General features: G+C 37.3%; 1 protein-coding gene across 1 annotated transcript in view; it reads right to left on the reverse strand.

Annotated features, from left to right (window-relative positions):
• The window catches only part of LOC104072384 (usherin-like), a gene marked incomplete at its 5' end in the record, with an annotated part of 182,513 nt that overhangs the window by 82,881 nt on the left and 74,054 nt on the right, over positions 1-25,578 (reverse strand). The window contains 5 exon segments of the mRNA XM_009572809.1: positions 4,752-4,973; positions 7,982-8,150; positions 16,266-16,464; positions 23,153-23,265; positions 25,071-25,273. Of these exon segments, the coding sequence (XP_009571104.1) occupies positions 4,752-4,973; positions 7,982-8,150; positions 16,266-16,464; positions 23,153-23,265; positions 25,071-25,273 (906 nt within the window).

Consider the following 25,578-nt stretch of genomic DNA (forward strand, 5'->3'; position numbering starts at 1 on the left):
GTATGTAGAACTGAATGGGTGACTTGCCAAATACTCACAGTGAAGCTTCAGTCATCTGATACAGAGAATTACTCTTTAAGAAGTTAATATCTAAATATAATTTGTATTTCTGTAGTGGAATTGAAAAGCTGCCAAAATTAATTCTACAGTCTTTCTTCTATTTTTAATAATTTTATTTTAAAATTAAAAGCTTGTCATAACCACTGTAATTTTCACATGAATGATTCTGCAACTGTAAAATACCAGCATTGAACCCCACACCATTTAAAGAAAGGGGTAAATTTTAACTCTGAACCAAATGCTACAAACACCTCTATAATTGGCAACGAAATAAATGTTATTACTAGAAAGATACCACAAAAAAAACAGGGCTGTGGTATACTGTTACATGTACAAAGTAATTTGTATTTGGCATAATTTCCGTAGTATGTAGACATTTAAAACACATGCAAAAGCGGCCATTTTTCTCACTGCCATTTATTGCAGCAAATCTCTCTTAGGAAGTCATACATAATGAAAATTACTCTTTAAGGGTATGATCCTACTAAATTCAGAGCATTTCATTCCAATCACTGGAATGACTCAAAATGGTGATGTTACTTGCATACTTTACCTATTTTCAGGGCTGGTTCCATTCACAGAAATCAAACTGTGATCAGCAGCTCTCCAAGAGGTAAATATTTCCCCCTGTTCACACCCTTTTTCCAAATTGTCCTCGGATTCTACCAATTTTAAGTAGAGAATTAATTCAGAAAATGACTCAATTTAATACTAATAAGGAACTCAGACAGCCCCAAGGGATTTTTGACAGGCAAACTAAAATTTTGATAATGAACTGTTTTTCTATTGAAACAAACAAGGCTGTATTCTTTCACTGCGAACCTCATCTTTGTTTAACTGAATTAAATTTTTCAGCCAAGATTTCACTCACATAACAAGAAGTGACTCCCTTTCTAGTTTCTTTGGTAAACCATTACTTCTTTAATTATTATCAACCTTGTTCCAGTGTGATAAATTGCTAATTACTTAATACCCTAATCAGCGTTCATTCTTTGCACAGATAAACTGTGACAGCGCCATTAATTTAAATAGTAATTTCACTTAATGGCCAGAACGGCACACCAGATTTTTATGCAGCATTTTCTGAAGACTGCATCCATCACTGCAATATTCTGACATAAAGATGTCTGACGTGCACTAACTCACTTAGGGAGAGCAGATGTTGCAGAGCAGAGTTTGGTAGTAATTCCCATAGTGCATCACTTCAGCATGAATGAGCTGCAAAGGCAGAGGTAGACAATCTTCTGAAACTGCATTGCATAGCCTCTGACCTTTGCTTAATTTATCACATGTAGCACTTGACTCCTGAACCTTGACACCTCAAATGTACAATTTTAAATATGCTCCAAGAAAAACAAAATAGGACCATGTAATATTGATGGATTGATTTGCCTTCTAAAAATCACTTTATTCAGTTGCTTAAGGATCCAGAAACTCCTATAAACCCTTGCTGAATTCAGCAAAATAACAACATACAAACTATTTGTTTGTAAATCAGTTGGAATGTGTGTGTCATGCTTTATATATTTATGTTTCATAGGCACATCATGCATTTCAGCAAAAAGAAAATCTATGGGCTGGAAAAGACACTGCTAACAGTGATTCCTGTCAACAATTATTTCATGTTCATCCCCAGCAACTGAAAAAATTTACAAACATAGCTAAGTGATGAATTACTAATTTAGTAAATCTGCAAAACCAATGCTTTCAAAAGGGAAAAATGAGTATTAAAAGGCTTAGTCTTTGGAGCCAGAATAGAGGATCAACAAAATACAGAGCCAGTGTACATTGCAAACTACTCCAAAAATCCTTGGCTTACACGTGGGTATTGCAACTATTACAGATCAGGAACCACAACAGTACAAAGCATCATCTTTCATGAGTCTGGGATGTCAGTATAGTGGCATTTTACTAGCTTTTTTTTTTTAAAAAAAAAAAAAAAAAAAAAAAAAGAAAAAATCCAAGAGGGGTTTTACTCGCTTTTTGCAGGACAGACTTTTATAGCCAGAAATAGACAACTTTGGATAATCACATTGTAGCCGTGGGGCTCAGGATGTGTGTATACAATGGCATCACTGCCAGCCTTTGCCAGTAGATGTCTCTATGGTCACCCCACTAAATAAGGCCAACAAGGGGCGAAAAATAAAACCTAAGGAAATAAAAATTAAAAAAAAAAAAAAAAAGAGCAATATGAGATGGAAAAAACATCTCTTTTTGCAGGACAGACTCTCTGAAAAAGGTATACAATGGCAAATGAAGAAGTTCTACCATTCAGCCCTTAAACCAACATTCAGTGCAAACCTGGATCTAAATTCTGCAGAAACACGCTGCTTTCAAACTGGTCATGAAACAATAAGGCTGTGCACAAGGCTTACACTTTTATTGATCATGTTTTTCTTGTATGATTTTTTTTTAAGGAACTAAAACTTCCAAACAAAAGCTTTAAATTGTCATTACATTTTTAACCGTGGCATTCATTGCCAACTACAAAACAGAAGCATTTCAGCTTTTGCATAAAGCCACCCCTGTTACCTCTTCCCCTTCTAGACAATGAGATCAGCTTTCCAATTACCATATTCTTGCAAAATTCTACTTACCCATTTGCCAATGATAAGTAAATTATGTTTTTATGTGAAAGTATTTTTTCCATTAGAATCATTATAATAATAGGGATAGGGAGCAGGTAGATTTTTGTGCCTGGCTTGTGCATTTTCATGATGTATTTAGCAAGGCTGAATTACTCTAAGAAATTAAGCAAAAACCTATTGAGCATGATATATATATATGATATATATATTGGCATACAATATGATAAGAAACCATAATCTAGTCTATGCTTAATGCAAGAATACAATCTCTTTTCAACTATGGTGCTAATTCATCTTTCAAACCTGTATTTGTGTTCAGCTGTATGCTGGCTCGCAGAAAACCTGTGAATGATGAAAAAGCCACTGTTTTCTTTTTTAATAGCCAAAAAAATGTCATCCTGACCCATTCTCAAGAAAAATGGTGTAAATGACAGAGTACTATAGGCTAAACGCATTTTAAAAAGAGGGGTATAAAGGTTTTTTAAATATATATATTTAAGGAAAAAAACTGTTAAGAATACATATATACTGAAATGAAGAACATAACTTTCATCCCAAGATACCTGTATTACACTCCTACACAACTCATCTGCCCAGAGAGAGCAGTAAAAACATAAACGCTACCCCAGCAGTTCTGTTCCAACAGCATCTGTTAATTCACTCCATTTATAAAATACATATTGACAAAGACAACTGAACTGGGACCAGGGAGATTTGATTTGGTGTGAGAAAGTCAATTCAATGTGATTTTGTTAAAGGGCTCCTGCAGGCAAATAAAAGAGTTTAAGTAATAAAGTACATAAAGAGATGTTTTATGAGCCAGCCCCGTCTTGTGGCAGCCACACAATGCAAGGCTAGGCAAGAGGGCCTTGTTCAGAGCTGATATTGTAAGCCCTGCGTAGACGCTGTAGATCAGGCACAATTAGGGATCACAGTGAGGGGGAGCTAAAAATCATGCAAGCGGTGCTGTTCACAGGATACACTCCATGTGACACCACTGGAAGGGAAGGATAGCATAGAAACCGCAGAAAGCGTTGCGATGGCTCTTCTGATTAGCCCTTCCTGACAGTCAACACAGAGCTAGGGTACTTCTAATACCACAGAGGCTGAAGGATCCAGTGAATACAAAAAATAAGTTGAAGATAGGGCTCATTTTTTGGGAAAGGAGGAGTTCAGCCTTCAGATCTGGATTCTCATTTATATATTAAAATCCTTAGTTGCACAACTAGATGCTTAAACTGGCACGCATATGGTGAAAGCACTGCATCACTCATCTTTGTACACCAAGCAGAACTGGGTACAAAACCTTCGTTATTTCTGTGTTTTGAAATCGGGCTCCCCTTTGACACTGCAATTGTTTCTGAAGTCTTTTTGTCAGGCTGAGAAAGCCTAAGGCTGATGGTATATAATTTGTCTAATAACTGTGGAAAGAAAAGACACATGAAAATACCTGAATAGGGTTTGTAATAATACCTCCAATCTCTGTCACCAGCTAGTCACAGGGTGCTTTACGAGGAAGTAGGGTTCAGATTGTACCTCTGAGTGATGGAGTAATTTCCTATTGTGTGCAAGAGATTAATGGGATACACCAGATGAACAAGTGACTAGTGCTAGGGATTAAGTTTTGTTAATTTTAAACTGCAGCAGGTTTACTCCTATAAAGATGCACAAGTGAGGGACATAGACCACCAACCAGATAGCATCATAATCTTCAATTTCTAGGTGACTAACCCCACATCTCCAGAGCAAATGGAAAATCCCTGCACTGGGATGCATGGCAGGACAAGGCAGCCAAGTCTAACCTCTGCTCTACTCATTGAGAGGGGACAGGTCCTATTTCCTGACTGGTATGATGAAAGATCATGCACTCCTTTTGAATTTTCTGGTGTCTCCACCCCCGCAGCTTTTGGACAAAGGCAAAGAAGGATTATTGAAAGCTCACCATTTTGCAGTCTATCAGAATAGGTGAGTGAAGTGCAACATCATTTTAACAAACCGGCATACACACCTTAGATCGGAGTGTGTCACTGCTGAATGGTTAGTGTCGTAAGAGATTTAGAAAGATGAAGACCCTTTTTTTTTTTTTGAAAACTTATCACTTACCTGTGAGAGGTCTGTGTGCAGTCCCTTCTTCTTCATCACCACAACAGACCAAGTCCGTGCTTATGACTTCTCCACCACAGCACTGCTGATTGAAACTGTCATGGAGAGATCCACCACAACAGATTTGATTGCCTGATGTGGAGTAAGGCACTCCCCAGCAGCAAGAGTCACCAATTCCAACTGAAACTCTGTTTTGCTCTTCGTTAGGGCAACATACTTCTCCTGTCAATTTAAGAATACAATTAAAGATTTTATGCATTTATAGCTCTTAAAATCCCTGAGAGGCTTTCATCTGATAGCAACAAGTCTGGGTTCACACACTAGTAGCTTCATGTACAAAATGTTCCACGTGAAAGCATGGAATCACTCGGTACTTTAGAATGCTATAAAAGTATTATATTCATTTGTAACGATAATTAAAGAAAGATGCATTCATGAATTCAGGCCCAAGACTCTGTAAGATATCAAAATGCAAGCATGACAAAGACAAACTGAGAAAAGCAACAAAAATAATTTCTGTAAATATGATAATTATAGCGCTGAAAACCTTTAAGTAGAGGCAGCTACATAGTAAAGAGAGTTTGTTCTTGCTATGATTAACAGAACAGTCAGCCTACTTATTCTCAGCAAAAAATTTCCTTGTCTCCTCGAAAATCATTCCAAACTTGTTTGGAAGGACTAATTCACATTGCTTAAAGAGTTTCTCAGTGTTGCTCAGGACTTCATCTCCCAAAGAACTTATGGATTAAACTCACTTTAAAAATTAAATAGCACCATCACAATCAGTGGGCTTGGTTGCTACTCAGGCAAAAGCATCAGCTTTTGCAGGAAAAGGCTGTAGGATAAGACTGCCAATGAGACTGACACTGTAACGGTGGGCTGGGCTGGGCTAAGCTGTGTGCTATGAATGGAGTAGATGCTGCTATTAAGGATACAAAAATTATGGTAAATGGCAATAATTTTCATTCACTAGTGTCTGCACTTGATCTGATCCAGTGTTCTAAAAGTTACATTTTTATATTATCTTTCTGTGTTGCAATGTTTTCTGAGGCTTAAATGTCATTTGAAAGGAGTAGGGGTTTTGTCCTGCTATTGAAGATGCGTAATAGAGGTGATTAAAGTATTTGGATTCCTGATTGTTAATAAAAGAAATGTGTTTTGATTTTTAAAACTCGTTTTTCTCATTGAAAGTGGTATCTCAAGTCCTTTTCTTCTGAAAGGTTGTGAATTACAGACATAGAGCCCTAAACCCGATGCAGCTTTTGTGATAAATAAACATGTGATGTGATCGTAACAGATGAGGGAGAACACTGTTTTTCTTACCCCCACACACATTCCTTGCCAAAGAGGTGCCTGGGTGGTAGTAGCATTATTTGCTCTGCTTTGCTTTAAGAATGTCTCCTCCCATCTTAGTTCTGGAATGGATGTTTGCACTTCTTTGTGCACTACTGTTTCAGAAACTGAGATTCCTGCCTTCCTAATTTGTAATCTTCATGCCTTCAGCCCAGTGTGCTTCAGTACATCTAGAGCTATCAAGCTGGCCAAACAACATCTGGGAAATATGTATGCTTAGAGAGTTTCCTGTATAAATAACTTTATCAAATAAAGTCAATAATAAAGAAAAAAAGATGAGAACAAATTTTTAGAGTATAATAGATATAATCTGTTTAGATACTTCATCATACTTTCCTGCATTCCTCGGAATCTAATTTAGTTGCTACACAGAGAAAGTATTAAAACACAGAATGTAGCTTACATCTATTGGAAATAAAACTGGTTTTTTTTAAGAGAACTATTAGACATAAGACACAAAGGATCAGTACCCTTCTCATTAACCTCTCAAAATGGGATCCATTCCAAGCTAGGCTTGAAAATGTTCCCTCTCTGAAAACTGCTATGCAGTCTTACCAGTTAATTGTTATCCTTATCAAAGAATGACCCACATTAACATTTAGCTTGAGGTTATTAGCATATTTATAAAAATAAAAAAGAAAAAAGTGACCAACATTGTTCATGTTGCTGCCCTTTAGAGTATGGAAAAAGAGAATGCAGCAAGTATACTTAGAAAAAAAAAATATTTAAAATCATGTTCAAACATTCACTGTTTCATGCTTATGGACTGCTGACTGAACAAGAACTACTTTCAGACATAAGACATTTTGTTTCACTGTGCTTTTCCTTCTTGATGTAAACAACATTAAGCTAGTTAACGTAGACCACTGGATGGGGACAGAGGTCACAATATAATCTCTCCATTTCAGTACACGAGATTAATGAGGCCGGCAAAATACTCTTCTCTGGTTCTTCCATGTGATAGCATTTTTCTGATGACGTCACAGAAGGCATTCTAATATTGTGATATATGAATTACTTTTCAAAGGATCAGAACTTGGGACGTGCTGAATGTGTTGGCAAAAATTCAAGCATTTCTGAGCCTAGGGAATGCGTGCCAGCTCATGAGTAATGGAAGCATTTTAGCTCCTGACCGGACAATTGCCTACAAAGAGATATATGCTCTGAACACTGCCCCCTGAAAGTGCTCTCCTCCCCCTTTTCCTCCCCTCTCCCTGTCAAAAACCCACCAACAAACTGGAAAACCAAACTCTGGACAACAGCACAGAAGCACAGTTTTGGCAAACTTCCCAAACAGTTCTGAGAATAAGAGTATGATCAGCCTTAAGAAAAGGATAAATTTCCATCAAAGATAGTACATGTGGGATGTGTACTTTGATCTGTAATATTGGTAGAAACAAAGAGTAGACAATGCAGAAACAAGCAGAAGTGACATAATCCATAATATCAACCCCAAATGCTAACAGTTGTTCCACAAAAGAAATGGCTAGGGAAAATCACATGGGGTCAAGTCAAGCAGAGAACTAAGCCGCACCACTAAATTGCCTGATGGTGTTCCCATTAAGCAGAACTGCCCTCCCCATTATGCAGCACTTACTGCAATTAAGTATAGTTTGGTATAAATTAGTTCTCTGGGAAATGACCCAATCATCAGGTTTCATCTATTAAGCCTTTCTTGTATAAACAGTGTACTATGTTTAGAAGACAAAGTCAGTGCAATTTTCTTTGCTTATCCCACTGAACACAAGTCTTGGAGACATCTAGAAATCTTGATAAATCCCACATTTATTGCTATGTTTCCATTCTCCTTGTTCTAACAGATATATCAACTTTGGTTTTTTGTTTCTTTCAAGCACTGGAAAGGAGTTGTCTCTTACCTACTAATACCCTAGTGTAATAACCACCACAGCACCGATGTTTCGGTTGCACAGCATGTATCTGACCACCACAGCAAACCCCTGGTGAATTAGGAATAAATGGAATGTACTTGTCCTCGCAGCATTGGAAGCCAGGTTTATTGTCGTGCAGAATCCCATTACAACATACCTAGAAGCAGTTAAAAGAAAAAATCAGTTAGGCAATATCTGTTAAACAGAACATAATGTGTTCTCTGGCAAAACAACGTATATGAAAACGTGTACATGAACAACGTATATGAAAACACATCCTAGCACGGACACTAATATGACTGCAGTCAAATAAAATGTAACTTGGCTAAAATCCTGTGCCCTCCAGCATTATCAGACTTCAATAAACTACTGTTGTATCTGACAGAATGCTGCTATTTTGTGGCCTTCAACCATACTGCACCTTAATAAAATAGTCCATTAATATGAATCATCTTCATATGCCTTGCAGGCTGTTTGAGTCTCTCAATGTGGAGTAGATTGCAATATGTAACTATAATCTACCATCACCTTATCCTTTTCTTTTCTCTCCAATTCTTATTTATTTATTTATTTATGTATTCATTCATTCTTTTATGATGAAACATGTCATCTGAAACCTTTACAACTAAAATCCAGTATTTCCCAATGTGAGCTTTTGGGTTTCCTTTCACATAAAAATAAGTGGAATTTTCTTCTTATAGCACATGATCACTTATTTATGACCACAGTTTTTCAGACAATGGGATCTCAAGAGAATAGTATTTATATAAGGATTTTTTTTTTTTTTTAAAATAAAATTTACATGGAAATGAATTTTGAAAAGGCCTTTTAACTGTGGACTTCTTTCTAGGTGCTGTCGAGAAAATTATATGCTTGAACAATCAAATAATTATTTGTACACTTACTCCTGTGTCAATGGAGTGGCACACTGTATACACAGCAAATCATATAGAACAGTCAGTAGGATCATCGTAAAAATTGTAAACTCAGAACTTACAGTCAGTGCAACTTGTATTAGCTAGAAGGATGCCTCTTACAGCTAGACAGAAAAAGCAGTTGGCAGTACGGCACAGATGTTAGAGCAGAGTTGCTCCTTTGTTTTCTTTTGGCATGGAGCACTTCCTCTCCTGACTTTAACCACGTTCTAAATCAGGTTATCTTAGCAGCAAAGAAAGAAAGTGTTCCTCTAGAAGGATCTTTTGTTTGCCTAGGTACTTTAATTACTAGCTTGACAAAAAACTTGAAAAAAATGTATATTACTAGGCTCAGGACATCTGATTTGTATTACATTTATAATGTTAACACAAATATATACATACAGAAAAAATATTATTACTTTTTTTCAGTCATAAACAAATTCTTTGTGACTTCAGAAAGATGATGCTTTGTTTTGTTCACTTTTGAACGGCCTTTACTCAATCATCCTTGGGAGTATTAGGTTGGGTTTTGAAGTTACAATTTACAATACATAAACAATATGTAACCCAAAATTAACATGGGGTAGGGCAGAAGGTGTTCTTGTTTCCTCATTGTAATTCGAGATTTTATAACCTTACATGCTTTGAATTGTCACACAGTTTTCTGCTTTTCCAGCACACTTTCTCATTCAGCATCTGTTTTAGACTACCAACGTAGCTGAATTTTGTCATTTTCTGTTCAGGAATTTTGCGTCTCTGTAGGTCCTATTATATTATTTTGCTGTCCACCTTGTCACTGGTAATATAATCCAATCTATGAATTTAATTAACCTACTGTTCTTTCTTCTAGATCATTAGTTAAGATGTCAAATAAAAGTCTGCTTTACACCTCTTCTCTGCTTCCTATCTTTTGGACATTTTTTTATGACTGGCACGCGCTCCAGGCTGAGTTTTAGTTCATTTGCAATTTGCTCCAAAGCAACCTAGAAGATTACCTGGTCTCTCTGTATTTCCAAGGCATTTAAAAGCATTCTTAAAAATATCAAATCAAGTACTATCGTGCCACTGTCAGAATAGATCACATTTAGCAACAATTCTTGACATTTGTAAAAAAATGGCCTCTATTCTGTCCTTTTTACTGCATCCTGAGCTTGAGACACCAGAGCCAGTAAATGCTGTACCTGCCTGCATGAAGGAGGCCAAATACATGTTCCTCATACATTCTTGGTCCCAATTTGTGTGCCCCTTGGGATTGTGTCTCCCTCTGCGATCTGTCTAGTCCAGTTTCTCTTCTTCTTTTCATGGATTTCATTTGTCATCCCTGTACTCTTTCCTTCTTTTTAGTGATGCACACCACCCAAATTTCACCTGAACCTGGTCTTTCCATCCTTCAGATAAAGAAACTTGCACATCTTTGACATTATCCAAATACTTGAGCAGCCATTTTACTTTCCATGCGATGTTTCCAGTTTTAAGAAATGCCCCTTCCCTTGTGAATCCTCAGTAGAAAGAGCTGCTCTGCGTATTTCACACAGACACTGGGAGGGCCGTTTTAGTACTAACTCTAAAGCATTCTGGTTGGAACATTATTTGTAAGATTGCATTATTACTGGTGCTTTTCCTTTTCCTCCTGAATTCCCTCCAAAAATCCCCAGCTGAACACGCAGGTATGTTACAATAGTTTCAGCAGCTACATTTCCTCATTAAAAATTATTTAAGATCCCCAGTTTTTCTCAATACCCTATAGACAGCTTCCAAAAAGGGGTCCAGTCAGCTCTAAAACACATTCAGACTCTCCTCTGGCATTACCGATTGATATAGTTGGTGCTATTATTATGTAGCTCCATAAAATCCTCTGCAGTCAGCTGTAAATTGTTAAATAACACTTTTTTGGCAGTCCTCTAAAGATAGTTAGTGTCTATTTGCATTGATATTCAGCCCAAGGATTCTGCATTATCAATCCATAAAATAAAATGCATTCAAGTAATGCTAAAATTATGTCATAGACAAAGAAGAAAAGCAGATGGATTGAAAGTTATAGTGGCAAAAGGTTATTATTATCTCATCCTCTTAGATCTAAAAGTGACAGTCCCAACTGGATGGTGTTACTAGGTACATGAAAGTAGAAGCCTTGTAGCGACCAGATAGAGTGACACCAACATTTTAGGCAGGTCGGAGATCTCACCCTCGTACAGAGGGTTGAATGCTTGATGTGTGCTTGCTAGCCAGAAGATCTTTACTGTCTATGGAGATGATACAAGATGTTCATCCTTAGCTATCATGGGAGCCCTTAAAAATATTGATAGACTGAGTCACTCACGAGTCAGTCCTGTAGTTATTCTCCCATCCAAGCCCACAGAGGGACTGTGACCCAGGAGCGCAGGGACCGGGAAGGGCTGGCCCTTATGATACCTAAGAAGGGCCCCGTTAGCCACGATGCTAGCACAGGGTAACTAGATATCAAATCTGGCAGGCAGGATTACACAATATTTTAACAATTTTTAAAAATACTCCAAACTTATCTATGAAATTCTCTTTTAATTAAAATTGTGTCATCCCTGATCCCTCTGCTTGCTGAAGACTTTGCTGAAGGATATTATCTGGCCTTATGGACACATGCCAGTTGAGCTAGGACTGATTTACTCAAATAAACAGATGTGCTGGGCAGCCATGTTTATCCTTCTTGTCAAACGCTTGCTGCCAGAGCCACTTTGTGAAATGGCAATTCACAAAACACTCTAAGGAATTCCTATTAGCTACAGGAGTTCATTAAAAATTTCTGCCTGTGGAGCAAACACCAGAGTAATGATTGACCCATCATGTTCTCATGTGAGAGAGAATATTTTAAATTAGCAAGGCTCATTCTTTTTTACTTAAATTATCTCTGAAGCTGTATAGACACCCTTTTTTGCCAAGTATACTTACTCACCTGTTTTTTTTCTCGAACTGCTGTTCTGTTTTGGTAATTGGTACAGCCTTAGATCTAAAATCCATGAGCACAAATTATTGTTATTCTGTTACAAATCACTATATATTATCTTACTAAAATGAGTTTCATTTCCTGTCGTTCAGGTGTGTTACAACACACACTATACATGAAGTGTTATCTTTTTAAATGTTCTCTAAGCCTGAAAGAACTTGAAAAGAATTTGCACGATATTGCTAGCATTAATAGTAAATTTTACATAAATATCGATGGAATATCCTTCATCAGTGTCGAGATGTGTTAGTTTTCACTCCTGAAAATTGTGCTTTTGAGGCTAGCTGTCAAGCCACCATTTTGCTCCTCCTGTCCTTAAAGAGAAGAGTCCTGCTGGTGTTTTTAACAAATGGCACATGGTAACTCTGATGAGTAAAGGGGTAAGCCTGTACTTCTTAATAATGTCAGAGTTATATTCGATTAGTTCATTAACTGCAGATTTATACAGCTTGTTGCTACTGGAAATCAAAAGTGCCGAAGCTGTATTAACACCTTCAGTCAGGACCCTTTTAACTGTTGTTGTTCATACTCATGATCCATTGTGTACAGAAATTATTAGCCTTTATGCCACTATTTTAATTACTTTTTTACTGTACCTGTCTCATTATTTTCAGTGTTCACCTCAGGATGCCAGTAACAACAGAAGGACAGTTTGGAAGCTACACGGATAATACAGGAATGAAAAAAGCACTGAGATTATGCTCCCTGATGGGTGAAGCTAGGGCACATTTCCTTGTTAATTGAAGTACACCTCTGCAGATCTCGTGATATGTGCTCTGTATGCTGATGTCTGTTTTGAGATTTCAGATATGGATAGAGTTATGGATCACACCTTACTGAAAACAGCTAGGAAAAGACTGTCAATTTTGGCAGCTTGGAAACACCCAAGCAGCGCAGGTCTGTTACTGTAAAAGGTACACAGGACATAGGGACCCTCCTGGCAGCTGACAAAATTCATCATGAGAGTGTATTCTCAGCTTTTCTGCAAAACTACATGCAAAAAACCCTTTCTAAATTCTTTCTGCACTCAAGAATTATAATCCAAGTCTGATTACAAACACCAGGGTAAGGATACCAGGCACAGCACTGTGTTAGCTTGGTTAAAATAACAAAGATTTCTAACATTGAAGCAGAAAACCAGACAATAACTAGAAACAAGAAGTAGGGATCTGATGCAAAGATTATTTAGGATAGCAGGAATCTGTTTTGGTCTTTATTAGGCTTAATATCAGGCCTACATGAGTCCATGAATGTGCATGTACACATGCCCCTTGTAGTGAAAAGGTCATTTGCTCTTTTAGAGATTCCCAAGACAGCTCTGAGCAAGTTGTTTTATTTACACAGCACAGTGCTATGCAGAGATACTAACCTGGATCCCAAACGCAGCACACATATACCAGTGCAACCCTGCACCCGGGCTATTCAGCACTGCCTTTCTGATATAACTGTGCTACTTAGCTGGTCCCAACTCAGCCAACGTCAGCTGAAGAGTCTCTGCATCCCTTTCTGCTGTGCAGTAGAAACACACCCTTGTATTCCTATTACTGAAACACTTTGGTTTCTATAGATGGAGGGGATTATATCTCTTATGTAGATAAGAAATAACAAATCCCTCTTTTTCTGCAGTGTCTTGCAATAGCAAGCTGATAATGCCAAATGTCACCCATAAATCCATAAGGAAATATTAATAAATAGCCCAAGACATATCTCCAAATTATTTTTGTATAAAAGGCCTACTTTTCCTCTCACTTTATATTCCTGAATTCAAAGAAATTGTAAGAGTGGAATTAGATCCATTGTGTCTTGTATACAAGGTGCAATAAATGACCAGAGCAAAGTGAGAACTCCACAACCTGTTTGTCTAGTGGAACTACACATATACAATCTGCCTGCTTTTGCTGACCAGCCTATCATCAAATGAACAAAAAACTTGTTTATTATTCTGGATCTGAACATTACTTAGGCTGCTCAGCATTTAATTCTCAGTGGCATCTCTTTGCATTTTGCTGTACAATTAATGTATGGCGAACAGCAGCTGGCACTCTGATAAGAGGCTTTCATTTCGGAACAAGTGTACACTGGTCAGTGTTGCTTTTCTTCACTTCTGTCCAGTAGACTGTCGAATCTAAGGACCACAGAGACTAGCATAAATGCTTCAGCATTATCGCTGGCATAGACTGACAGTGAGTTATATAAAAGTGTGACAGAGGGCTGCCACATAAGGTCTGATGCTGTCCCTCTAGTTTAAGAGGAACATGGATGTGCCAGGAGCTCTGTAGATATCTCTTACAGACATTTTGGATGGCTAGTGCAGATACACAGAGCAAACCAGGCAAAGCATTGGGAGGGGAATTTCAATCAATTCACCCACAAAAATTACTCCCATGTCATCTTATGTATGACTGCTTCAGGTTCCTGTGGATCTTCCAGTTGTTTATTACATATTCATTACTTAACCAAATAGCACCCACTCCTAACCACAGTCTCTGAGAATACAGAAAGACCGTTATAACAAAATAATGCAAAATTAATTAGAAAAAATTCAAAAGTCAGGAAGCTATAAAAATAAATGGACACTCTCCAAGTTCTAAGTTACCATAAATGCATAAAGGCTGAAAAAATAAAAACTGAGAAGAAATCTTCTAAAATTAATATAATACAAATTTAACTCATACATATGCCAAGATCTATTAAAAATTCTACCATGCCAAAACCCTAAAATAAGTAAATTTACCTTTTAGAACAAAGGACTTCCCATAATTCACTTGCAAGATTTCAGAAATACATATGTTTAGTATAATATTGCTTTCAAGGGAACTCAAAACCTAAAGCTGTGTTGGCTGGAATAATTTATATTTTGATTTGAACCCCTCAAATAGCTCACTTCCTTAATTACCGTCTTGTCTGACAGGGAATCTTGTGAATATTGTTTGCTTTAGTCACGGAACATGTGATGATGCCTTTGACAAATAGGGACACAATTTCATTACATTAAATCTTACTTTCAAACTAAGAGTTTTCTACCTCATTTGTCAATAAAAACCATTACAGACTCCCACTACGCTATTGATCCTACTCCTAAACAGGAACTCATATGAAGATTAACCTGAAAATAGCCATAATTTAAAAATACATCTGACAAATCACAATGGATCCCATTCAGAGCTGCTCATCATTGTCATGTAACAGCCACCCACTTGTAGCTGAATCTAAATAGATTTTCTGTACTGGAGAATCTGGTCATTACGCATTTAGCCAAGGAAGAATTTGAGGGGGGGAGGGAAAAAAAAAGCAAGTCATGTTAATGACAACTCTTTGCCATGCAGGGTTTGAGGAATGATTCCTCACACAGAGAGAAGCTTTATAGTTTTACTAGTGTTTTTGAAATTCTGCATACACCTAGAAAATTTCCCATGGCCTTTAAGTGGTCCTGTGCGATCACTTTATGCCAAAGGAGCCATATGAACTACCATCATATGCTCCACAGATACTTGAATGCTTGAGCTGACAAAGAATCTCCTCTAGTAGTTTACAGTGTGTGATCTATGGCACGCAGCTGAGCAAAACTGATTCTTCTAAGCGGGATGCAAAAATACATAGAGAGATCTATATACATATATACCCACCACGTAATTTGGCACAATGGGATTGGATCAGTGGATTCAAGAGGTTGGTACTGGGATTCCTCACACTTCCATTACACGTGGCTTGTGAGTTTTACTTTGGATCAGATACAGCCTGGTTCCTTGGGATGAACATCTGCACTACTACACATGGAGCAAAGCTTTCTGAAGGAAGAAACTTCAGATACATGCTTGCAAAGTGAGGTGGTTCACAGACTGGTTGGGAGCCTAAAGTCCCCATCCAGAGCTGAAGCATATTTGAAGGGTTTTTGAAACACAGGTTCTGGCTTAGCTTCCTGTGCAAGGGATTTAGTTCACATGTATTAAAACCACTTCTACACTGAACCAGCATGTAGTAAATGAAAACAATTTGGGGATTCACTTCAGAACTGCACTACTGCTCCAAACCAGTGTTAATGCAAGACACATTCATAAACGCTAGCCAATTCATTTCTTCTGAAAGGAGAAATAAAGTCAACAATCACAGACTTAAGACAATAGAATCACTTGTCATCAGCTGACGCACATACACTGCTAGAGATTTTTGCACAGCTATCCCTGTAGCGAGCTCTAACATCCATATTTGATTTTAAAAAGTTTCACGACATGTATCAGAGCCTTGATTTTAAAATATCAGAAGAAGCAGAACCCTCCACTTCCCTTCCACTGATAATTAAAGAGGTTTGGTTTACACACTTATTCCTAAAAGTATAATTTTTCATTACACTGCTAACTTAAGGATATACATGTACCTTCAACTCTGGATGATAACACACTTCTCCACAGATATTTTCATGCTTTTTACATTCTAATGAGATGCACATTCTATTACTTTTGCTGCTCCTTGGAGTCTTTGATGGGGTACACCTCTGCCACGCTTTACGTAGTAATTCATATCCCAGGATAATGCCATTTGGCTGTTCTGGTGATGTCCAGTTGATTTGAAGAGATCTACAATAAGCAGAAAATTACCATCTGTTAAATTATTGAAAGTATTTATGCTTCTCTGGATACTTACATTAAAGGATTAGCATATAGTAGTTCTATTTTATACTAGTTCACATGGAGTGAAACATTTTGAAGTGTCCAAAATGTTCCTCTGGATGGTGAATTTCACAGCTGCTTTAATAACTGAAAGGTGTAAAAGTTTGAAAAAAGTGTCAATATGTGCTAATACTCTAGGATAATAAATCACACATGCAATCCAAGTCCTTAAAGGTTGCTATTTGAAAGACATCTCATTCATGCTTCTGGAAACTTATGTGTAATAAACTTTCTAACTTTTTACTCGTTTCATTTCAGTGGTAGGAGAAAGGATTCCGTATGCCTTCCTGGTGCTATAGCAAAGGCGTGAACTATTGCCAGGGCTGGCGCGACCGTTCCATTTTCAGATAGGAATCTGGTAGAGGATGGGCAGCTGGGGGCAAAGGACCACCCCTGCCCTCTGAGTTGTCGCCAGTGCAGCTTACTCACATTGTGCTCAAGTCACTATTTAGAACAGATTTGTATTCATCTTGCCTTTTCCCTGCTTTCAAAAACATTATACAAAAAATGTACGTTGCTTTGAAATGTATTCTTCAGCACAGATTTAAAAGAAAGAACTCATCACAGCATCAGTAAGGACTAGCTCTCTTCTGTGCTTAAATATTTCCATTGACATAAAATTAGAAGTATAAAATGCAAGTGTTTATCACAAGTAAGGCTCAAGACTTCTGACTTTGAGCACAAAAGCACAAATGCAGCAGCCAGCAAAAGACTGTCTGTAAAACAAAATCCTGTTGCTGATTTCAGGTTTGATATCAGACCATCACCAGTTTAAGGAATAAAGTATCTTAAGGGAAAAATAATGTTAAACTGTAGCATGCCTGTCACTACTTAAAACGTGCAGATATTGGCTCCCAAATCTCACTTAATATTACAATTTAAAAAACCAACCAACCAAACAAACATCAAAAGGGACATTTGAAACAGAAATTTGCTCTTTTATAATGTACACATTTTACATTGGTATTTCACACGAAAACTTCATTTCTTGCATAATCATTCTGGAATGTTGCATAAGACAAATTTCTTTCACTATGATTCTCTTTGGGTAGAGAGAATGCTACATGTGGATCAATAGGAGGACTGACAACATTGCATAGTATATACTTAGGCTCCAAGTACCTCTTTTTAATCTCCATGTCCCAATTACACAGCCACTGTCAGAATGCCAGTGACATCATAAATTAGCATTAATGTAAAGTGAAAATGTTACAGTGAAACAGCAGCTGCTGAGATAAACTTTGACATCTTAACAGAATAAAAATAACTGAATTATTATTTCACTTCCTTGAGGTATAAACAGAGGAATACACACAGCAATAAGCCTTTGCAGAACAGGAATTAATGTCACCTATGAAGGAATAACTTCATAGGTGACTTGTAGAGTCACCATTATCATTCCAAGGTCTTCATCTGAACCATAGATTTAATTCCATATTCCGTACATGGCCATTTTGTATTCACTAGACACTCTACCACGTGCACATGAACACACACTCCCGCACATACACAAATGTCTATATTTAAATAATGTTACAGGACCTAACTTAAAAACATAAAAGCAGGAAAATATATTGTATAAACTTCAGAAAAAAAGATAAAAAGAAAAGGAAAAGAAGGGTAGTACTTCAATCTTTAAAAATGCTGTTGTAACTCTCCTGGTCTTTGCACGACAGAGATCACAGGAGCAAAGAAAGCATTTCCATTCATATTTTTTAATTATTTGCTTTCTGCAAGTTTCATTCAGACCCTCAAGAGTATATTTTCAAAGTATTGCGCCAGTTTTTGCAGCTTTGCAAGTCATATTTCTCTCGAAAATAATTTCATATTAGGCTTAAGAATTGGTACCATGATTTGAACATTTTGCCTTTTCTGCAGAGCTCAGCATGTATTTCTTTCTTTTAACAAGCAATCACTTTATTATTATTCAATTTATAGATACACATTTGGGATGGTTATAGCCAGGTATTGTGTAAAGTTGCAGCTGCACAAGAAAATTACATGGCATGGGAGTGCCACCGAAAGGGTAAAACTTAGTATGACCTTCCAATAAAGACTCACTGATAAGCAGACTCCACAATTTTATGAATCTTTCAGTTACGTCTACACCTTCTGATGTTTGCCACCCATGGCAAATTGTGGTGGTTTTGAAAGCATGACAGCAAGAACAATGCATAGCTCAGTTTAAAAAAATCAGCAGGGTTTTCACAGGACTGCAGAGGCTTTTTGACACACCCCCCCATCTGAACAAATAACCCAGGCTGAGCTAAGAACCTTTACTTTAGCATGCATTGAGCTGTATCACGTACGGTGCATTTGATACAGCTGCAGAAACATGGGGACAGAGCCTGCCCGCCCTCTCCTTCCCTTCATCCCCAGTTACTCCCTCTCAGGTAAACCAGAGTTGTGTCTATGCAGGTAAGTACCCACAGCCCAAACTACAGAAGCAGACTTGCAAATTCTGGGCACAGACAGATGTACAACACCTGGCATGTGGTGTACAGCCCCTGTCTGCCCAGAGAAAACTTCATTCCAAGCATGTGCCATTTATGATAGTTCAAATGCTGGATGAGTCCCTTCTGTGACTGCTGTTAATGCAGCGAAGATACTGAAGGTAGGGCTCACCTCCCAGAGAAAAAGCAGCCTAACCAGGTTCACAGAAAAGAACTGCTTCAGACTACAAGGTCCATGAGGCACTGCAGCACTTCCAGGAGATAAAGAACAATTTCAAACTGATCCACAAAGGTGTATTTGCTTTTGGTGCAACAGAGCAAACTGAAATCCTTTGGCTCAAGCATGTGGAGACAATTCGTTCTGACATTTCCAGGTAGAAATATTTTTTTTTATGCCCATGAAAAAAATATCAGTATTTCACGTTTGATATAACATCAGACACATTTTGGTAAACCAGACTTTGGAAAAGAAATTCTGGTTTTTGCCTGCTTCAAGTATCACCAGCTTCATCAAAAGAACTCCAGATTTTTTTTCCTCCACTCAATAGTAAAGGTTTAAAACCATCAAGATTAAGAATATAACAAGGCCTCACTTTTGAATCTTGAGAGCAAATGTTGTATTAGTCTCTTCAAATACAAGACTTAAATTTGAAAAAATCACACCAAATCTAAGATTCAATGACTTCACTTTCAGGAGCTGGAATTAAAAAAAAGTCACAGAAAAATCACAAGATTCACCTGACTTTCTTAAGATAGGGAACGCTGCTATTAGTAATGACCAGTGGATGAAATACTTTCCTCATGAGAAGATCACACACACTGAGCAACTGCTTCAGCCTTATTGCAGAGGAGTTAACGATACCTGCTGTATCGTGGACTGCAGTGCTAAAATAATTAGAGAGGCAGCATGACACAGTACAGAAAGTCCAATAAATAGCATTATGCTTCTACTGTTGCTACCAACTTCTCTGTGAAATCTTTCTGTGCCTTGTTTTTCCCATTACTAAAGTAGCGAGAGCGATCAGGTTTTCTGCATGGGAACACTGCCTTAGACACTTCAGGTAAAGGGCTATAAAACTAAGCATACTTGGGAAACCTGACTTTGTATGTTGCCTGGACACACAGGCTGGACTTGACTCCACAGCAATCTTCCCCAGCATTTCATGTTTATTCACATAGTTATGAATCCCTTTATTTGTACTTTTTGCCTATTTTCCCAGTATGGAAAATCAGACTTACTCGTCTTTAGTTCCCCAGATCCCCTTGGAGAAATCTGCACTACATTGCTTCATCTTCCATTCCTCCGGTACCAAGATCAATTTAAAGGATATTTTACACAGCACAGTAGTTTGACACTTTCATATTTGAGCTCCTTTAGAACTCGTAAGCAAGTACCATCATCACAACAATTTACTACTATATGTTTTATCCAATTGTTCTAAAATCTTTCTCACTAACATGTTAATTTGAGATAGTTCCTCCAGCTCATTCACCCACGAACAGCATCTGATACAGAAATCTTCCCAGGCTCCATGATACTGAACATCAAACCAAATAATTCACCTAGCTTTTCTCCCACGGCTTTATCTTCTTTGAGCTTTCTATTACACCCTGACCATAGTTTCTGGTTTCCCCAAGGCACATAAAGGGCCCTCTCTTCCTTCATGAAGCTCTGAAGGATTTTCCCTAGTTTATGCCACATGGTGTTTTCAGAGCCATCAACCTTTTAATTAAGCACTGAACAGAATTTCTCACAGGGTTCATCTGCATTGTGCATTCTGAAAGAAACAAAGCTGCTACTAAGTATTGTTATTAGGAAAAAAATAAGCATGCTGTATTACAAGGAACAAGAGAAAGAAGAAAACTATTTTAAAGGTAAATGAACTATTTTCCAACACACCACGAGAATTTGATCCACTACACAAACTTTAAGCCAGCATCCACATGCATACAGCACTCAGAGAACTTTCTCATCTCTGCAGTAAAATACAATACTTCTCTATAGAGACAAACCCTGAGGTCCTAATAAAAAAAAAAATGCATACTTGATTTCAATAGCATTTGTTTCTACCTAAAGATGGCCAATGACACCCCCCTCCAAAAAAACAAAACCTAGACAAGAAACATAACACACCAGAACCTGACTTAGGACTTCAGGACTGGGTCTCATACTGTTTTCTATTTGAAGTTTGGCATTATAAAATAATCATTCCAGGACCGTGACCTTTTGTGCCAAGTTTCAGCCTGAAGCTGAGTTATTAACTGTAAGGGGTGGAAAAGAAAGGTATTTATAATGGCTCCGGTGGTATAACCTTCATTAGAACAGTGTGGATGGAGCTGCTATCAGAAAGACTTCTAAGAAGTTGGTGGGTGAAATTATAATTTATGTCATGCAGCACCTTGAGGCAAATTTTAAAACAATTATTTGTGAATGCTACAAAGACATTATCCTACAGCGTTCCCATCAATAATACAGCCCCACAAACCGATTCAGAAGAAGGAAAACCGCCATGATTCCGATTAAAGACAATAAACCGCAGTCTGGATTATATCTCAGGTATCCCATGAGCCTATACTCTAGGAATGCCTTTTTTCTCTGTCTGATGATGTCCTCTTGTCTACATAAACTGTTTTTTTGCCCAAGCTTTTTCTTTTATGGAGGATAAATAAGCAAAATTCATATTCAGCCCAGCACCTGCTGAAGCTGTCAGCTGTAGTGTTTGTCATATTTCAGTCAAAGCTGAAGCCAGCCAGTCATTTTTATACTGCACAATCCCTACATACTCGAGGACCAGAATTAATGAATTAGCTATTGATTAAATTCCACTCTAGCAAATCCACCGTGGCAAATAAATGAACTACCCGGGGCACGTGTAGGCCACGGCCAGACATGTCCGGGCAATCGATCAGTAGTTAGTATTCTTTTGGGATATAAGAACAGCTGATGATAATATGACATGTAGGAAAAGGCAGTGTAGAAACAGAGTCTGTTTCTGGCTGAGCAGATTATAAATAGGAAAGCATTTTTGATCCTTTTGCATTCATGTGTTATGACATATTTAGTCTATATATAATAGCAGAAACATGCATAAGTGTTTGCAGTACAGACAATACAGACAAAGGCATACATAAGTTAAAGCCAAGGGCAAAAGATGAAATCCTGAATTGAGTTCTTATCATCAAACAAGCTTTGACTGTATCTGTATGTGTGACTGAAAAATAGCAAGCTTAATTTCACCCTTATACAGAGACAAATGCTGAATTCAAGCAAAATGTAGAAATGACAAACAGCAAACCAAAGTCCGTAAGAGATTGGAGAAGCACATCCCTTCTGTTGGCCATTTCTGAAGGCTCAGATGTTAGATTTTTGTTTTTTAAAAAGAAGATTTTTTTTTTCTTTCTATAAAAAAAAAATACTGCTAATGAGCATACCCCACCAGAAGTGTAATAAAATCACATGAACAATAACATACACACAGGAGTCTTATTGTTGGTGTAATTCTGAAAAATGTGTTAGCTAGCTTAGTTTTAGTCTGTCTTTGGAAGATATTAACTCCCAAAGAATCACTGTATATGTTACTATTTGGCTGCTTCTAAGGACTGCAAATCTGATGCTCCCTTTACAATTAAGAAGTTTGCCCATGCCTGTGGATGTAGTGGATAGGCAGATTGCAAACAGTGGTTCAAGGAGACATAGATATGAATGCCTTTTAAGATAGCTTACTAATTCCTACTGTTGTGAGAGGTGACTTTTTTCTACCCATAATTATTCTAAGTTTCCATTATCAGCATCGCATTGCTCCCTGAGCATTAATCTTCCTCTTCTTAACTGACAGCAAAATGTGATAATTTTCATTCCTCTACACTTCTTCTCTTAACTGCTTCCACTTACGCTTTATTTATTATCACAGCACAGTGATACCCAAATGGGTATGTGCAATCAACCAAGGGTGAGATTTCTTCAGTTGCTCTTTTGGCCAAAAACTCCAAGACCAAAAATAACAACCATGTAAAACGTTTTCAAAATGTATACTGAATTCTTTTATGCACCTTATTCAATTGAGAGAAGACAACCTTACATTCTGGTCCCCATTCCAGCCACAAATCACTCTGATATATGAAAGCCACCTATAGCATAGTACCTTGAGCCAATTATGTGAATAATGGGTGCTGACAGCTGCTTTGGCTCATCTTCCACAGTCGTAATATGGGTCCCATTGCTTCTCACACAGGCATACACCGTGCAGGCTTCAATCTGATGAAGAAGAACATGAGTTTCACATACTCAGCTGCAGAAATTATCCAGCTCTGCTCTGTTTAGACTTCTCTCTTCACCCAAGATTTTATTCTTTTCTATTTAACAGATTCCACACAGTCAGGAAAATACCACAGCTTTGAGATAAGTATATCTACCACAGACATACTGCACTGTATCACACTTTCCCACACCACTTTCAAAGAAAGGGTACATGCAGCCCTCTGGCACTAATTGCTGTTCTTTATTAAATTATTGCCAACAGAGTTGCAGTGAATTTGTTTTTCTGTATGTATATGCAGAATCTGGTACTTTGAAAAAAGTACGTACTTTGATTTGGGGCCTTGAGTAAGTTTTCTACACCCACCATATATTCTGACATAAAAATAAGGATAATTTTTCCTTAATATTTTCTATTCCTTCATGTCTATTCTGCAAAATTAAAAGTGAAACATGCAAATAGGAATCATACAGTTTGCTATGAAAAATGCCACAGAAGTAAAAACTTATTCCTTCAATTCTCGGGATTAAACTAAGCAGAGGCAAAGTGAAATAGCTAGTGAAGGATGGTAACATTGTTTCTGTATTGTCAACAGAGAAGTTACTCAAAATAAAAGAGCACAAAAAATGAAAGATAATGCAGTAAGATTAGCAGTGAGATGCACATGCATCCAAGATAATATTGTTTCCAGGACAAGAAGAAAAAGAATCAAAAGGAAAAAAAAAAAAAAAAAAAACCAACAGCTAATTTCGGTTTTACCTATCACATTAATGCAAATGTAAGTCCAGTATAAAGACTAGAAAAACAGAAGAGAGGAATAACTAACATCTCAAGCAACAGAAGGTGGCCATGGTAAATTAATATAGAGGGTCTATAAGTAAGGCAGTACACTGAATTTGCATTGTTATTGAGAAAAGACAAATGGGTTTCAAAGTGGCATTCAGAAAGTCATACGTGTATTCATGGATGGAGGTTTGCTGTTTCAGTGGGGCCGGAACATAGAAATCTGTTACGGTATGCCTGTCTGTAATGTTTATTTATGGCATGTAGTAACTGGATGCAAATTTTCAGAACTAAGTATACATGGTACTACTAAGTCCTTCTCATATATAATGCAAACCACACCTGAATGAAGTAGACAGGTATAGTTACAATTAAGTGTCAAACTGCATTTCTTGAAGATATTAATACAACTTAAGGATAGAAAGATATTATGTATTCTTTTTTTTTATTCTGCACACAGTATTTTGCCTTTCATTAGATATATGAATAGAGATAGAGAAAGGGAAAAGCAAAGAAAAAATATTGTACTTATTAATAGCATAAAATGTACTACTATGATTTCAGAGATCAGCTCTGCTTCCTCCTCAGAAGGATAAGGAGAAAAAAAATGATAAAAGGATGACAAATGCAATATCATTATTTCTCTGTGCTAATATATTATGCATGCCTGATGTTTCTAAAACAATTGCAATTTTCTTTTAATGAGTAGGAGTAGTATCTTTGCCTCTTTGTAATATATGTTGAGGCTTTGCTAATGTTGTAGCACAGAGCATTTAGGGGAAAGTAAATGGAGTTTTGATGGTTTGAAAAAAGATAATGGAAATTTGTATTACGGAAAGTGTACACAGACCTAAAATATGCTGAAAATAAATTTATGCCTTGTATGTATATACACACAAACATCAGTGTAAATATATGTCCATGTATGTAAAGAAATTCATGAAACAATATTCTGCTTGGAAATACACATATTTTATGTAAAATCAAAGTATCTTACACAATGCAAAAAAGATATTCTAACCTGTATATCATATACAGTGAATGGAGACAAATCTGCTAAAAGAAAGGACCCCGGCTCGTTCATTCCGGTCTTGTACTGCTTATTATTTACATAGATAGAGTACTCTGTGACAACACCATTTGGGTTTGAAGGCGATGTCCAGATGACACGTACAGCTGTACTGTTGATGATGACAACCTCTGGAGGGAACATGCCCTCAGGCTCTAGAAATAAAGGAAGAAACTGAATAAACTCCAGCTGTCTCTGCAAAAGCACTTGTTTAACCAAATGCAGATTAGTATTTAGGTTTAGCAAAGGGTTCACTGCTTATCTGCTTTCCTCTGATGAAGTTATCACAGTCTGTAGTCTTCTGTAAATTGGCTTATTATACTCTCAGTTAGAAACCATGAGAGCTGATGGTAAAATGCTTTATACCAGCAGCATAGTGTCAATCATCAGTAGTATGTGGCCAGTGAGATATGATGATAAATTATTCACCCATCTGCACTACCAACATAGAAACATTATT

This window comes from Fulmarus glacialis, unplaced genomic scaffold (assembly GCF_000690835.1).
Source record: "Fulmarus glacialis isolate BGI_N327 unplaced genomic scaffold, ASM69083v1 scaffold1102, whole genome shotgun sequence".
Taxonomy (NCBI): domain Eukaryota; kingdom Metazoa; phylum Chordata; class Aves; order Procellariiformes; family Procellariidae; genus Fulmarus; species Fulmarus glacialis.